The sequence below is a fragment of the Nilaparvata lugens genome, chromosome 11 (genome assembly GCF_014356525.2).
Source record: "Nilaparvata lugens isolate BPH chromosome 11, ASM1435652v1, whole genome shotgun sequence".
NCBI classification, from domain to species: Eukaryota; Metazoa; Arthropoda; class Insecta; order Hemiptera; family Delphacidae; genus Nilaparvata; species Nilaparvata lugens.
Window position 1 is genome coordinate 29,920,215 of NC_052514.1, and position 14,362 is coordinate 29,934,576.

Genomic DNA, 14,362 nt, shown 5'->3' on the forward strand with positions numbered 1-14,362 from the left:
AATACTATACTATAAAATTACGGTATGATATTTGAGTCAATATACAGATTGTTTCAGATTTAGTGTCGAACATTTTAGGGTATTGTTCCTGGATGATAGGAGACTACAAATGTCGTATTTGAAGTGTCCAAAACCCAGCGGTTATCCTTATAGCTGTCATTTAGTTTTTTTCTTTCCACCAATCTTAATAAATAAGGTATTCTTGAAATCTTGATAAAATTCTCTAACTTTTTGTCTCTTGTAAATTTTCTGTTCAGTGAACGATTTTCGTGAAATTCGACTTAAAAAATTTAAAATGGCCGCCATTTTGAAAATTTAAATCGAAAATTTTTCATTTTATTTTTTGAAGTTCAGTCTTTATAGCATACATATTCATGCCAAATTTCAGATCAATACAACAATTTGTTCTTGAGATAAAAAATTCTAAGTAAAAAAAAAAAAAACAAAATGGCAGCTACAGTATAAGGATAACCGCTGAGTTTTGGACACTTCAAATACGACATTTGAAGTTTCCTATATCATCCAGGAACAATACCCTTAAATGTTCGACACTACTTCTGAAACACTCTGTATATTGACTCAAATATCATACCATAATTTTATAGTATAGTATTGTTTTCGTAAGTCGTAAGTTCGCAAGTCGACAGCATCGTAAGTTCGGGCCAGCAATCAATAAACTGGACTCCCAATTGAATAGACCATTATATGACGCTATACACCGTAAAATGGCTATTAACGTGATCTCAATAATTGCCATCACTAATATTCCTATAATTATAGGCAGGCTACCCACTCTGAAAGGGCATTGATCTTGACTGACAATGCAGTAATGATAAAATTGTCAACAGGTTGCGGTCTCAGAACGAAACTCGCTGAATAATGAATGCACTTCCGTTTTATGTGTCAGAAATTTTACAAAGTAATAGACAGACACAACGAGGTCGAATGGTTCTTGAAACAGTTCAACGTACCCCGCAGTGCATCCATCTTTCAGTAGCCTACTCCCACGATCTGAAATCGATTGTCAAGATTTGAAAATAGATCTCAATAATAGAGATTAAAAATTGGGTTGTTTGAAAAAGTTCTGATGTGGCGGTTGTGTTTGTGTAGAATATCTCTGTATAAGCTTAAGTATTCGCTTCTCATAATCAGATATTCATTGGATGTCAATTCCTTTTGGTTAACCACTAATTATATGGATGGCATGGATTGGTAATGTATAGCATTATAATAAGACTTCACTAATCTACATATTCTAGTCAGACACATATTGAGACATATCTAAAGGCAACATCTAGTCTTTTTATTCATATACCTAGGCTATAATTCTTCTTCCAATCAATCAATAATTTAATTCAAATCAACGTAAGATACACAAAATACGGAACAACACAATCAAATTATATATTTCTAGAAATATACAAATAACAGGCTTCATGGTGGGGTGTGCTGAAAAGAAAGAAAGGAGGAAAAATACCTAGCCAACTATGGTTTCCCATGTAATAGGCTGGTAGAGAGTTTAAAAGTAGTAAGGAATGAAGAGGAGTGAAGAAGAACGAAGAAGGGAAGAATGGAAGAAAATAGGAAAGAAGATAGAAAAACGTATGAGCAAAATTTGTAAGCGAGTCCACTTCTAACAAATATATCCCATGTAATAAAACTATTCAGTATAATATAAAAATTACCCAATTTTTATTCATTTAAAATTATATTCAACCAACAAAATGCAATGTATATGAGAAATTTATCTGAACATTACTTAGAAATATAGTAATTCAATTGAATATTTCTTACCGAGTCCGTTATTGAATACATGGGATGTGACACGACTGTGCTTCCCCTTATCACCCTCTTGTCATGCATGATGTTGCCGTATGACTGCGAATGTTGGTCAGGACTGAAACAGAAAATATGCATTTGAAGCTCAAACTGAAAATTATTATAAACTAGGAATTTCAAAATTTAAAAAATAGGTTGAATAGGCTGAGATTAGAAACAACCAGATTAGGGTCAGAGAGAATGTTTGAAAACTATGATGGACAGAGGCATTGCTCATTGTAACTTATAAGAGTTCTCATTGTAACTTAGATAGGAAATTGAACAGAATAGAGCATAATCTTCTCATCATCGTCTTCACTTCAGGGATTAGGTTTATTAATCAACCTGATCCGGTTCCCATCTCTTTCTTGGCCTCCCTACATCTCTTTTTCCAGTAGGTCTATAGTTTTGGATCTCAAGGGGCATTCTTCCAGGTGGCATTCTATCCAAATTACTGACTGCACCAGTTGTGTCTATTTTGTAGAATTCTTCCATGCAGAGGAGCAGCCGATAAAACCTGCCTTATAACAGTATTTCTTATTTTATCAATTCTAGTGCAGCCAAATTCACTCCTTAAAAAATCATTCCTACAGCTTGAATTCAACTGTCTATTTTCCGTGTGTGAATCCAATTCTTAATTCTAAATAGGAAAGTCGGAACCGCAATAGTACTATAGAACTTTATTCTCGTTCCTTGTCTTGTTTCATTTTTGAGGTTTCTATGGATAGTGCAACATATTTTCTGGAACTTTGATATTTTATTGTACATATCTGTATCGTATGTTACATCATTACCAAGATAGTTGGAATTTTTTAAATCACTTTGCTTATATGGGCTACTTGATTCAAATAAAAACAATATAAATACTTTCAGTACACTTTTATTAAAAATTTAAAATATTTTAAAGTTGTCGTAACTTTTAAATATTTTGAAGTTTTTAATAAAAGAGTACTAAAAGTTTTTATATTGCTCTTATTTGAAACTAGCTGGCCCGGCGAACTTCGTACCGCCATGCATCTCATGTCAAACTTTAGCTGGATGCGCACACCTGAGGAGACGCGATGCGGCATTTTATTTAAATACATAATTTTCCAACTACAAAATGAATAATTTACTAAAAATCAATTAATTCTGAACACAGAAGACAGCACAATTATTCGAAACAAAGCAATGTCTTTAGAGCATGTAAGTCTTTAACCTGAGGCCGCACTGCTGGATTGTTATACACAGAACAGTCATTTTGTTTTTATAGTCGGGGCGTTTAGAATGAAATAAATGGACGGTTATTGAACAGCACATACTCTTGTCTACTATCTACCGACGGATGTTGTATAACGCAATGATTATAACAGCTGATTTTTATTTCTGTGATGGCCAGCTCACAAATCTATTTTCGTAGGAAAGAGTCCTGACCTGAAGTAGGATTGTAAATTTGATAGGCTATAAACCCGGAACACAACTAAAAAAATCATCAAATTCGGTGCACACATAAAAAAGTTATTGAATGTCAAAATTTGAGGCTCGATTTTTATTTATATATATTTTTAACTTGTTCTATCCCTTTTCCATCCAACTCTATTTTGGTTCCGATTGGATATTTTCCTGTATATGCCATTGATGTGGTTTTAATAAATGATATTTTCAAATTTTAATTTTCTGCAACTCTGTCCAACATGAAAACTGATTTTGTAAGGAATCTTCATTTCTCTGAATTATCATCAAGTCATCTGCATACATAATTGAATTTACAAAAATTGGGCCGTATACCTGCGTCTACAAAAGTTTTCCATGTACCTAACATGTCGTCAACATAAACTTTAAATAAAGTCGGCGATATTAAATGGGATACAACTTTGATACAACCTAAAACAACCTTGTCTAACTCCTTTGTTTATGATGCCAATGGCATCAGTCAAACCCCCCTCAACTTGCAGACGAATTGTTGTATCAGATGGAGCATAAACAAAAAAATATTATAGAATTATGAAGAAACCATACAAATTGTTGAACCATAAATTAATCTTGATCAAGTTAATCACGACAAGAGCAATGACAGTAGTTTTCTATGAGTTTGATATCACCATACTGTTAATGATATTATGCTAAGATGAATCGTATTGTTATTGGCTATTAGGCTTCTATGTCACACCAGCCTCTAGAAATGAGAGGAGCTCCCATTGGCTGTCTCGCCTTGACAACGAAATCGCTTCTCTCTTATTGGTTAGCTTGTGATTGGTTGAGTTCTGTATTACTGAACTCTCATTGACTACTTCCATACGACGTACATGGCACTCTCTTATTAATTATTATCTTGGTAATCGGTTGATTAATCTCTTGATTAATTAATGAATTGACTGATAAGATAGTTAGTTACTAAAGCTACAAAATTGTATTATATGCTATATAAATATCCCCGCCCCATGATCATGGCCTTTGAGAATGATTTTTCATTATCGCTCGTTTCGTTTTTGCTAGATTTTATTTTTCATGACGCTCTATTTCACCTCGTACACTGCATCACACAGTTTTCTGCTTTTATATCCTAATATGAGAATTAACATTTCTCATTCTAACATTATGAAGTATATAAGTATCTGTCCCTTTGTCCAGCAAAATTACTCATGCATCATTCAATCTAACTTGGATCTCTAGGGGAGTTTCCACATTTTGCAACTTTTGAACTTCTATCTTTCCAATATAATTATCAGCCCCAACTTCTATGCCGCCTCCTGGACGAGTCTTCCCTAGGCACTTATCCAGTATTCTTAGTGGGATGATTGGACTTCATGATAGATAGAATCAGCAATAGATAGAAGATAGATAGACAGCAATTCATAGATAGATAGATTTCATTGATCAATTGTCACTGGGCTTGTCGCCTATGGTAACATGATTATAAGCCTAGTGACAATTGATAGCGAAATTGATGATTTGAAAAAAAATTCTGCAATTTTGTTTCAATTACATTGAATGGTTCCATTACGTACTGATGATACAATAAGTGATATTTTATAACAATATAATGATTCACAATAGTCTATTGAAAGAATAAGATAGGGGAAAGATGAAATGAAGATGAGATTGATTTGATTGATTGATTGATTGGCTGCCTTTATTAAAACCTAACCTTTATAAAAACCTAGAAAGATGAGAGGTAGAAGGTGAGATTATCAATGACAATTGTTATAGGAGAACAAGAATAGAAACAAGGAAATTAGCAAGACGACAATTAATGACTAAAATAAAAAAATTGATTATTTTGCAAGAACAATATTCATTTGCTCTGTAGTACTTCAACACGTAAAACCAATATTACCGTACCGCTACTTCCTATGCAATTCAACGATCATTGAACCCTTGTCCTTCACAAAGTTGGTTTTCAAACGACCATTAGACAATCATTTGAGTATCGTCAAGAGGAAATTATCCCTAGTACGATTCAAGCTCATCATCAGGTCAATCACTTGAGCCAAGTTGCATTGTAATGCTACAGTTAACTGGAAATACTGGATGATCCCAGTAGAAATTTCTGAACTTCAATTCAAGTTAAATGACTTTTCATTTCACAAACGTTGTCTCTGACCAACTTATCAGATAGTTCAAAAAAAGTTATCACCATTATTCAAACTACATCATTAACCACTGGATTTGATAAATCTATTATTATCTGAACGAACATATCAAGGTCCTACTTTTCGCTTGAGTCTTGTCTGTTTATGGGCTTATACATAGTATGTGAAGAAAGAAGAAAAAAAATCCAAGTACACTTTTTAATATAATATCTGATTATGCTCCATGTATGTTCAAAGATAACTTTTAAATACTTTCATCAATGAACTATACATTTTCAACACATGAAAGTGAAACTGTGTTGAAGATTCATCACTACTCATTATATTAATAAATAACAGTAAAAGTAGGGATGTTAACTTCAGAAGAAAATTAATCACAAGTTTTTATGTCTACTGGTCAGATGAATCCGAGTTCTCTACAATTTGAAAAAATAGGTATCTATAATGATGTCTTTTCGAGCTTGATTACTGTTTAAAACAAAAATTTTGACATGAATCATAATTTATTTGACATATTACTCATCATTGATCAATCAGTAATCGTTGAGAAGAATTAATAATCCTTTTGAGATCATTAGCATCAGTTGAACGGTTCAGGGAATCCATCAAGATATCTACAAGTTTTATAAGTTTCCTAAACTTATTTCAAGTTCAATGACTGTTCAGTGCTTACTACCAATAAAACTCTAAATAGCCTACTATAAAGTGAGCGGCCCTCAAGAATGCAAGGTGAATGAAACCGACCAAACGTAGTTCATTCCGAAAAGAGAGAAAGGAACTGGGAAAATGAATGATGAAGTGCCTAGTGAAAACGATAGAGTGAGAGAGAAGGAAGGTCTCTGGTGGGCGAAAAGGTATGGAATCTATTTCTATATAGGTTGTTAATAAATAACGAAGTTATTCTTCTGGCTTCAATAGTAGTGGGCCACGACTCACGAATCAGTTCCCATCACGACATAACTTGATCTGACACCGGAGTATTATTTCTCCATTAGCTTGAAACTATAAATGGAGGATTTAACTGTAGTAGTACTTGTACTTCTCAAATGACAACATAATTGTGTCATCAACTATAGTATGACACTGCTGGAATACTTTTCAATTATTCAACTTGTTCTACTCTAATAATAAAATCTATTCTTTTCTATAAGTTGAAATATGGTTTGTTTTTCTCTTTTGAGAAAATTACGTGTTCTTTGTACAATGTACATAGTATACAAAACCCTTCCGTGTATAAAATATATCCATATAGTGAAATATATTATACGAATTGAAATAATACAAGTCCAATTAAAATAACACAAGCATTTCCTTGGTATTTTATCTTCAAATGTTTTCACATCAGTGTTGTTTGCACATAAAGAGATGAAAATGATTGAATGGGAGGAATAGAGAAATTGAGATATTGAAAGTTATAACTTCTTTGCGATAAAAACACTTGAAGTTTAAAGAAAATTTCCAATTTATTTGTTCAAACTTTACTAATACACTGATATAATAATTTCACAGTATTCCAAATCAAGTTCTTTGAAACATGCTCTTCAACCCAAAAAATAATATTTATCACTCAAAATGATACAGTTCACCTGAGACCTGAAAATATAAGAATATTTATCCTCCAGGCCACCTACATTATGTTACGTTATACCGAAGAGTTGACCTGTTTAACAATTCTCAAGGAATCTGTTCAAGGTCACAAGATTTCACTCACGCTAAACTATTCCGGATAAAGCTATGGAGATAATTATAGGGATTGTTTAAGTCAAGATAATTGTGTAAAGTCAAGTGGCTTTATCATTGAAAATTTCTCTGTAGAAGCCTTATGAGATTCTCTTGATGGCAACATTTTCAACCACTAACCACGGGTTAAAAACTCTCGTTCCGTCGCCATCTTGCAAATCGCAGTGGCGTGTACAATACTCAAATGATTGTTTTTCTAATGATAATCTTTTATTAATTTCTTAAAAACTCTTTCAAAATAATTTTATTATTATCTTAAAAAGAAACTTCTATGAATGGTAAACGAATTTACAATTCTCCATAATCAATTCTTTATTTTATAGTTACACGTAGAAACAACAATGACTATGACGTACGTTTGTTCAGTAAACATTCTGAACTGTGTCAATATTGCAACGAAGAAATGAGTTTGATCGAGGGGAGGTGGTGAGTGGAGTCCTAAGGAAGGATAACGAGCTCTTTATTACATAATGCAATGTGGGTTTATCGATTTTCCAACACTTGACATTGAAAACTAGGTATCTACAGCGCGTCTTCAAAACCCTAGCCTTACAGACATACAGTGCTTGGTTTTTGGCAACGAAAAGTGATAAATGGTAAATGATTAAATAAATAAATTGCAGACTTAGAAGCTTAGGCCTGGTTGCACAAAAGCCGGTTGAATTTTAACCGTGATTAACTTCACGAGAATAAATCCGAGAAGGCGTTATTGAAAAGTCGGCTTCTCTGATTGGTTCTCGTGGAATTATTAATCACTTTAAATTTAACCGTCTTTTGTGCAACCAACACTTAGTCTTTTGCTACAAGATATAACTTTCACTCAAGATGAAATCAAGTCAAATCAAATCGTTTATTGCTTAACAAAACATTTGAAATGTTATAATAACGTCAATATTACGATTTTAATTCTACATAGTGTCTGAAATATATAACAGAGTCAAGAATGTGAGGTTGAATATGAGCCACTTATAATTCGATAAAAGAATAGCTATGGAATTGAGAATTGAATTCGTAGTTTGTCTGATACAGATCGACCTTCCTATTTCAAGTGAAAGTGATGCATGTCTAACTGAGTCCCAACAGAACACGGTTTGTTCCAAAAATACGAAAACCACATCTTGTAAGCAGTGAAATAAGTGGCTGTTGCTGTAATGATTTTGGATTATTTTGTGTTGCATTACAGGTAATAAGGGTGAGAGTGGTGGATAGGAGGATAAAGAGAGAAAGAGAGAGAGAGTGAGAGCAATATCGACCTCTCAGAGAGTCCAGCAGCAAATGTTGCGTGACCACACTTTGAAACTTCCGTCCTGATAAGCCAGCTCGACCAATCACAGAGCAGCTTTTCTCGGACCCCCGACGCTGAGATTTTGCACCGCTCAAATCTTCCCATGGAAATCTCCAAGTCAGTTCATTATGTCAAGAAGCAATTTATAATCCTCACAATTGTATTTCGTAGTGATTTTTGTTAGTGTTTTGGGTGATTTTCAAGTAAATTTTGTCTTTTTATCTGTAATTTTCACCTTCTAACATCCTTATATTACCTAGTTTTCCTCATACTTGTCTTGCAAATTTTCCTTAAGCCAGAATCTTTTCTGTCTCTCTTCCTGCCTGTCTTATTAGTATAATGGAAAAATATCATATTAGAAAATTCCTTGCATTCAATCCTATCAGGGAATTCTCATATTCTATGAAAGGATAGCCAAACGTTTTTTTCTGGAAGGATATTTACAAGAAGGATTCTAATAGGATAATAGTTTGCCTTGTTCAATAAACGAGCTCAGTTCTCTTCAGAATTGGATTCATCCATCTTTAGCCTTTTCATCTTCAACCAGTCAACATCTTTTCACTTTTGCTGCTTAGAAAAATAAAGAATAGGAATGATCAAAAGATGTTTAATTTCAGGTTTCACGATTAAATTCTTTTTTTAAAGTTATTTAATTAATCAAGTATTATTCACAAAGAATCTTGTTGATCTTTTTCATGGAGGGACTTAGTAATCAAAAACTTATTGCTTTAAAATCAAGAAAGCATTGATTTTTTCATCTCTTTCATTTTCCTGACCAACTTAATAATCTCCCCTTCTTCTCGACTGTTTGGAAATGAATGAGAAATCGCATTTATTCAAATGCTAATTGATTTTTGGATAGTAGCTCTCTTCGCATTTTCAACTAGCTGTTAACCCTGTTGACAGTATTTGTAGTAGCATAGGTTTTCGGGGTGGTTTACAGCATTCAATTTGGTTTTTCGTATTCAATATTACTCTATATAATTGTTTCTCATTTACAAATTCCTTGAGTTTACTTATTTTGAAGAAACATCACAAACTGTTTAATGAAAAATCACTTTGGAGACTTATCATAATACACTTTCCTTGAGTTTTTGTCAAAGTTCTTTGAGTCCTATCTCGATCACACAAAATATTCTATTCTTGAGAACCTTGATGTTCCGCGATAGCTTCCCTAAGCTATTCATTCGTTTTACTAAACATGTATGTATATGTACCCCACGTCTATTGTGTATCGATTTGGAGTGCACTACTAAATAAATGATGAGCCTCCATCTTGTCTTGGCCATAAACTGTGAATAGTTTCTCCATTAGCTTGCATTATTACTGACTGCCAACTACTGTGTCCTGTCTTGATGTGACTGGCATGTCTAGTCTGACTAACGATTCACAAAAAGCAATAATATGTCAGCCAACTAATGAGAAGGTAACTCAGACTTCAGCTTCAGACATCAAGTCTGATAAAAGTGAATGAAGAGTTCCAAAGTTATTTTTTGGAATAGCATTTTTTGTATTAGAAAAACTTTTGTCTGAAATGAAGAAGGATTTATATAACTTTCAAGTGAAATTGATCGTAGCTTGAAGTAGATGCAAGAGTGTTTCAAGATTTTGGAATAAAAGCGATCAATCTGTTTCTAGTAATGTTTAAACTTATCTACTATATTCACGGTACTCAAAATCGATTTCTCGCATCCTTTTTCTCTTCATTTCTTTATTTTCACATCTTCCATCGTTTCTTATCTTTATTATCCTTTCCAACTCTGTTTTGTTCTCTTTTTCTCTGTATGGTAATGAATAAGAAATTGCATTTATTCAAATGCTAATCAATTTTTTTAGATAGTAGCTCGCATCGCATTTTCAACTAGCTGTTAACCCTGTCGTCAGTATTTTTAGTAGCACAGGTCTTCCGGGGGATTTACAGCATCCACTTTGTATTTTAGTTTAATAATAATTACTCTATTATTATAATTGTTTCTCATTTACAGATATATTTCATTATATTATTGCTCATCACCTTTTTCTACTGTCCCTGCTCTTCCATCAACTCCAACTTTTATGTTATAGAAGATGAGCGTTAATGCATACGAGAACCAAGCATAGAAAATCAGAATCATCATGTGGATGCTCTCTCTCTCTAATCTATTTAGTAGATTGCTGTCTAAAATTGATCAAGTTTGAAATCTTTACATAGAAGATCTTTTTACTTCATTGGAATTTTTGTAACTTCAATTCTCGTTGTTTCGCAGATCAAATTTGAAAGGAGTAAGTGGCGTATTATACAAAGCTAAACTTATTCACTTAGAGACACACTTGTGGTTTTGTATAATAACTCTCCAGTAACCTCCGAATTCGAGACATCGCAGCAGTTTCCCCCCACCGTTCGAAAAAATGAAAATTCTACAAGGATTTCTCAAGAAACTTGAACAGAAATAATGAATAAACTCACTATCGCGATCGTTCAATTTCATGTTTCGAGATGACCCGAATTATTGTAGACTGTAGTCTACAGTCACACTCTATTTCAAGTGATTATTTCTCGGTCCAACAGCTAATAATAATAAAGTTGTAGGAGGTATCGCACCAAAACAGAAACAACCGTCGAGGTTTATGCAAATTGTTGGTAGTCGGCGTTGCTTGAAAACTGGGTCAAAATTGAATCGCATTAAGCAACGCAAGACCGGAGTAGGTCACACAGAAAATTTCACTTGTAAACAAATTCTGAGTGTTGTGTACTATTTTGACGTGAAAACGCCACCCGCGAATCTAAACGATCGATCAATGTGGTTAAAATAAGATGCAATGTCAGCAAAACTCTCAAACTCCAGAGATACTTTTCTGATACCAGCGCCACACTCTCGCCAAGTCACTTGCCAAGCGGCTCGCTGTAACGTCTATACGGGTGGAGTTGAAGGTGAGCGGATACAGCGATCCACACTCTTGAGCTCGTTGACATTTGTACAGACTTGGCAAGAGTGTGGAAGCGGCATAAGAGAAAGTCAGGTACACATCGATTTCCTCCAAAATATATATTTTTTAATAAATTTCTAATCCTCATTCACATGTACCAAATTCATCAGTTTTAAAGGTGTAGGCTATCTATCATACACAGAGTTGGTGAGAATATTATGGAAACAGCTTGATATTTCTTTCAAAATCATGATTTGACAGTAGGAGTGTTTCATTGGGGATCATATTCGAATAAAAACTACTTTTCTGTCAATTCAAAATTTTGTTCCGCCATCTTGGATCCGTCATATAAAATCCAACCCAGCTTAATTTTTTAAATGGATGGTGCTCATATGATAAATGATTTTGATACAGAATTTCAAGAGAAAATGGATGGCAAAAACCACATACCGGTATCTAAAATAGTTTCAGAGTTATCCACATTAAAAGATCATCAAAAATGAAACGATAATAAATTGAGTAGGCTACCTATATTGAAAATCCGACAGATCAAACTGTTTTTGTTGGATGTTACTACAAGTGTTTACTGACACTTAAAAATTGATTTTATTTAAAATTTCCAATAAAGTCATTTATTTCATTTTTGTATGATTGATTAGTATCTTTGAATGTGAATAACTTTGACGGTTTGAGAAATCGGTCAGAGGATTTCACCACTTTGAAATCCCATTTTCTCTTGAAATTTGGTATCAAATCATGTATCATATGACCACCTTCCTGTTTGAATAAAAATGTAGTTGGATTAAAAATAGAGAGCCAAAATTTTCAAGCAACAGAAAAGTAGTTGTTCAATATGAATAGGATCCCCAATGAAACCTACTGTCAAACCATTCTTATAAAAGAAAACTATCAAGCATCAAGCTCCACCAGCTCTGTATAATCCTCTTCCTAATTGTAAGGTGAAAAACGTTCACTTTCATTTAATTTTAGTATAGTTTATATAGCCGTAGAGTCAATAGATCGCTATCGTTAAAAACCTTGATACAGAAATATAAAGATATTTAATGAATGAAAGTGATGTTGATCAAATCTCAGGTATGTTCAAAAAGTTCAGTTCGATAAAGTTCCGGAAGGGAATTGATTGATTGATCAATGTTTGTTGAGTTTATTGAAGTTAGATGAATGTTCAATGAAGTCTATTGATCAATCAATTATTTATTCTTCCACTCAATTTCATCAATAATTGATGTAATTGAAAGTGAATTTCATTCAATCAATGAAGTTTATTGATCAATCAATAATTAATTATTCTTCCACTCAATTTCATCAATAATAATTGCTGTAATTGAAAGTGAATTTCATCAATAATTGATGTAATTGAGTGGAAGAATTATTATTGATTGATCAATAAACTTCATTGAACATTTCAAAGAACGCTTCAAATACAATAAAAACTGAATATGTGTAGTTTATATTTTCAACTTTTCAAACATCTAGTAATACACCATATTGTGTTCTTATTTAACTATTGAACAATTCCACATCTCCACTTTATCAGTGTTGATTTTCTCCCAACTTGAAGGAGTGGAATAAGGTATTAACTTTGAGGCCAAGTAACCTCAAAATCTGCCAAATTTACCACGTAATTAGTTATGAAAAACTTCCATTTTAGCTTCCTCCGCTTGCATGTCAAACAATCGTGATCCCTGCTTTCGTAGAGAGAATGACGGAAGGAGAGAAAAGAGAAGAAGAGAATGAGTTAGAGGGGGGAGGTTGCGAGAGAAAGATCTCTAAAATACCTTCACCCACTCCAAACAAACAAATTACCCAGGGATGACTGATTCTCTCGAGAGCTCAACCCCTGTTTATTCTGACCTTCGTCTGGAGGCATTTCTCAGTTGTGTACACATCTTATGCAACGAAATTCATGTCGTGATACTCGCTTACATGCAACGAGGAACGAGTGCATGCTCACTAATATTTACCAAGAAAAATAACTTGAATCTTCACCCTTCAACTCTAAAAAATATGGAAAAATGATTGGGTATCAAATGACGTCAACCAGTTGAAGGTATCTTTAGCTCAGATCGCAGCAATGTATCATTGTCTGTGATTTTTCTCTATATTATTCACAGGAAAATTGTTCATAAATGAAGTGTAATGACCTCAGTCGATATGCTTTGCATGCAAACAAATCACTCAATTTTCCATTGTTGATTTTTCCAATTGTGAAATAACTGTAATGACCATAACACTGCTGAACTTGCATTCAATGCATGATTTTTCAAATTAAAGAGTGCAAGGCAGTGAGTATAGAACTAAATATTATATTATTAGTCCTACTCCATACTCACTGGCATAAGGAGATTTCATACTTGCAGTTTGTAATAAATAGAGATTCCATACTTTCAGTGTATTGTTTATTTACTTTTGATCTCAATAATGAAATTGATTGAATCGTTTTTGTTGAGGTTTCATGAATTTGGTTAAGTTCCATTAGTTTTATTCACATTCAATGTCAATAACTAATAATCAATAGCCAATAATGTCAATAATAGTATTGCATGTGGAAAAAATGGATTACAATGTTGCTGAGAATTTAATTTTCGTAAGTGCAACATTATGAGGTGCATAAATCCTTTTAAAGTATATTTGAGTGGATCCCTAAATTACGTGACGCAAAAATAGTTGATTTTATGAACCAAGCTTTTTCATTTTATGAAGAGATTCATAGTTTGAAAATAATTTTCTAGAGGTGTCATGTGCCTTATATAGGACATAGAGCTGAAACACAACCTTTACATAGTAGATAATTCATTACAAAAAATAGCTTAGTAGTAAAGTTTTAGATTGCTTATGAAGAGTAGAGTTGCTGAAAGTTTCAAGAAGATTTTTATCTTCAATAAAGTAAAATTCAAAAAAAGTTAAATTCAATCACCATAGAATGTACGTGTAGCATGTCTTGAAGAATATAAATATAACGCTTACATTGTCATTGTCAAGTTTGTAGAGTGAATATTGATGTTGTGGATCTTTTCCA

The 14,362-nt window shown here is 33.2% G+C and overlaps 1 protein-coding gene across 3 annotated transcripts in view; it reads right to left on the reverse strand.

Annotated features, from left to right (window-relative positions):
- Positions 1-14,362, reverse strand: part of LOC111044663 (radial spoke head protein 3 homolog) — a 33,541-nt gene that overhangs the window by 15,747 nt on the left and 3,432 nt on the right. For all 3 annotated transcript variants that reach the window (XM_022329867.2, XM_039438120.1, XM_022329868.2), the window contains one exon: positions 1,795-1,897. In XM_022329867.2, coding sequence (XP_022185559.2) covers positions 1,795-1,897 — 103 coding nt within the window. The remainder of the gene's footprint in view (positions 1-1,794; positions 1,898-14,362) is intronic.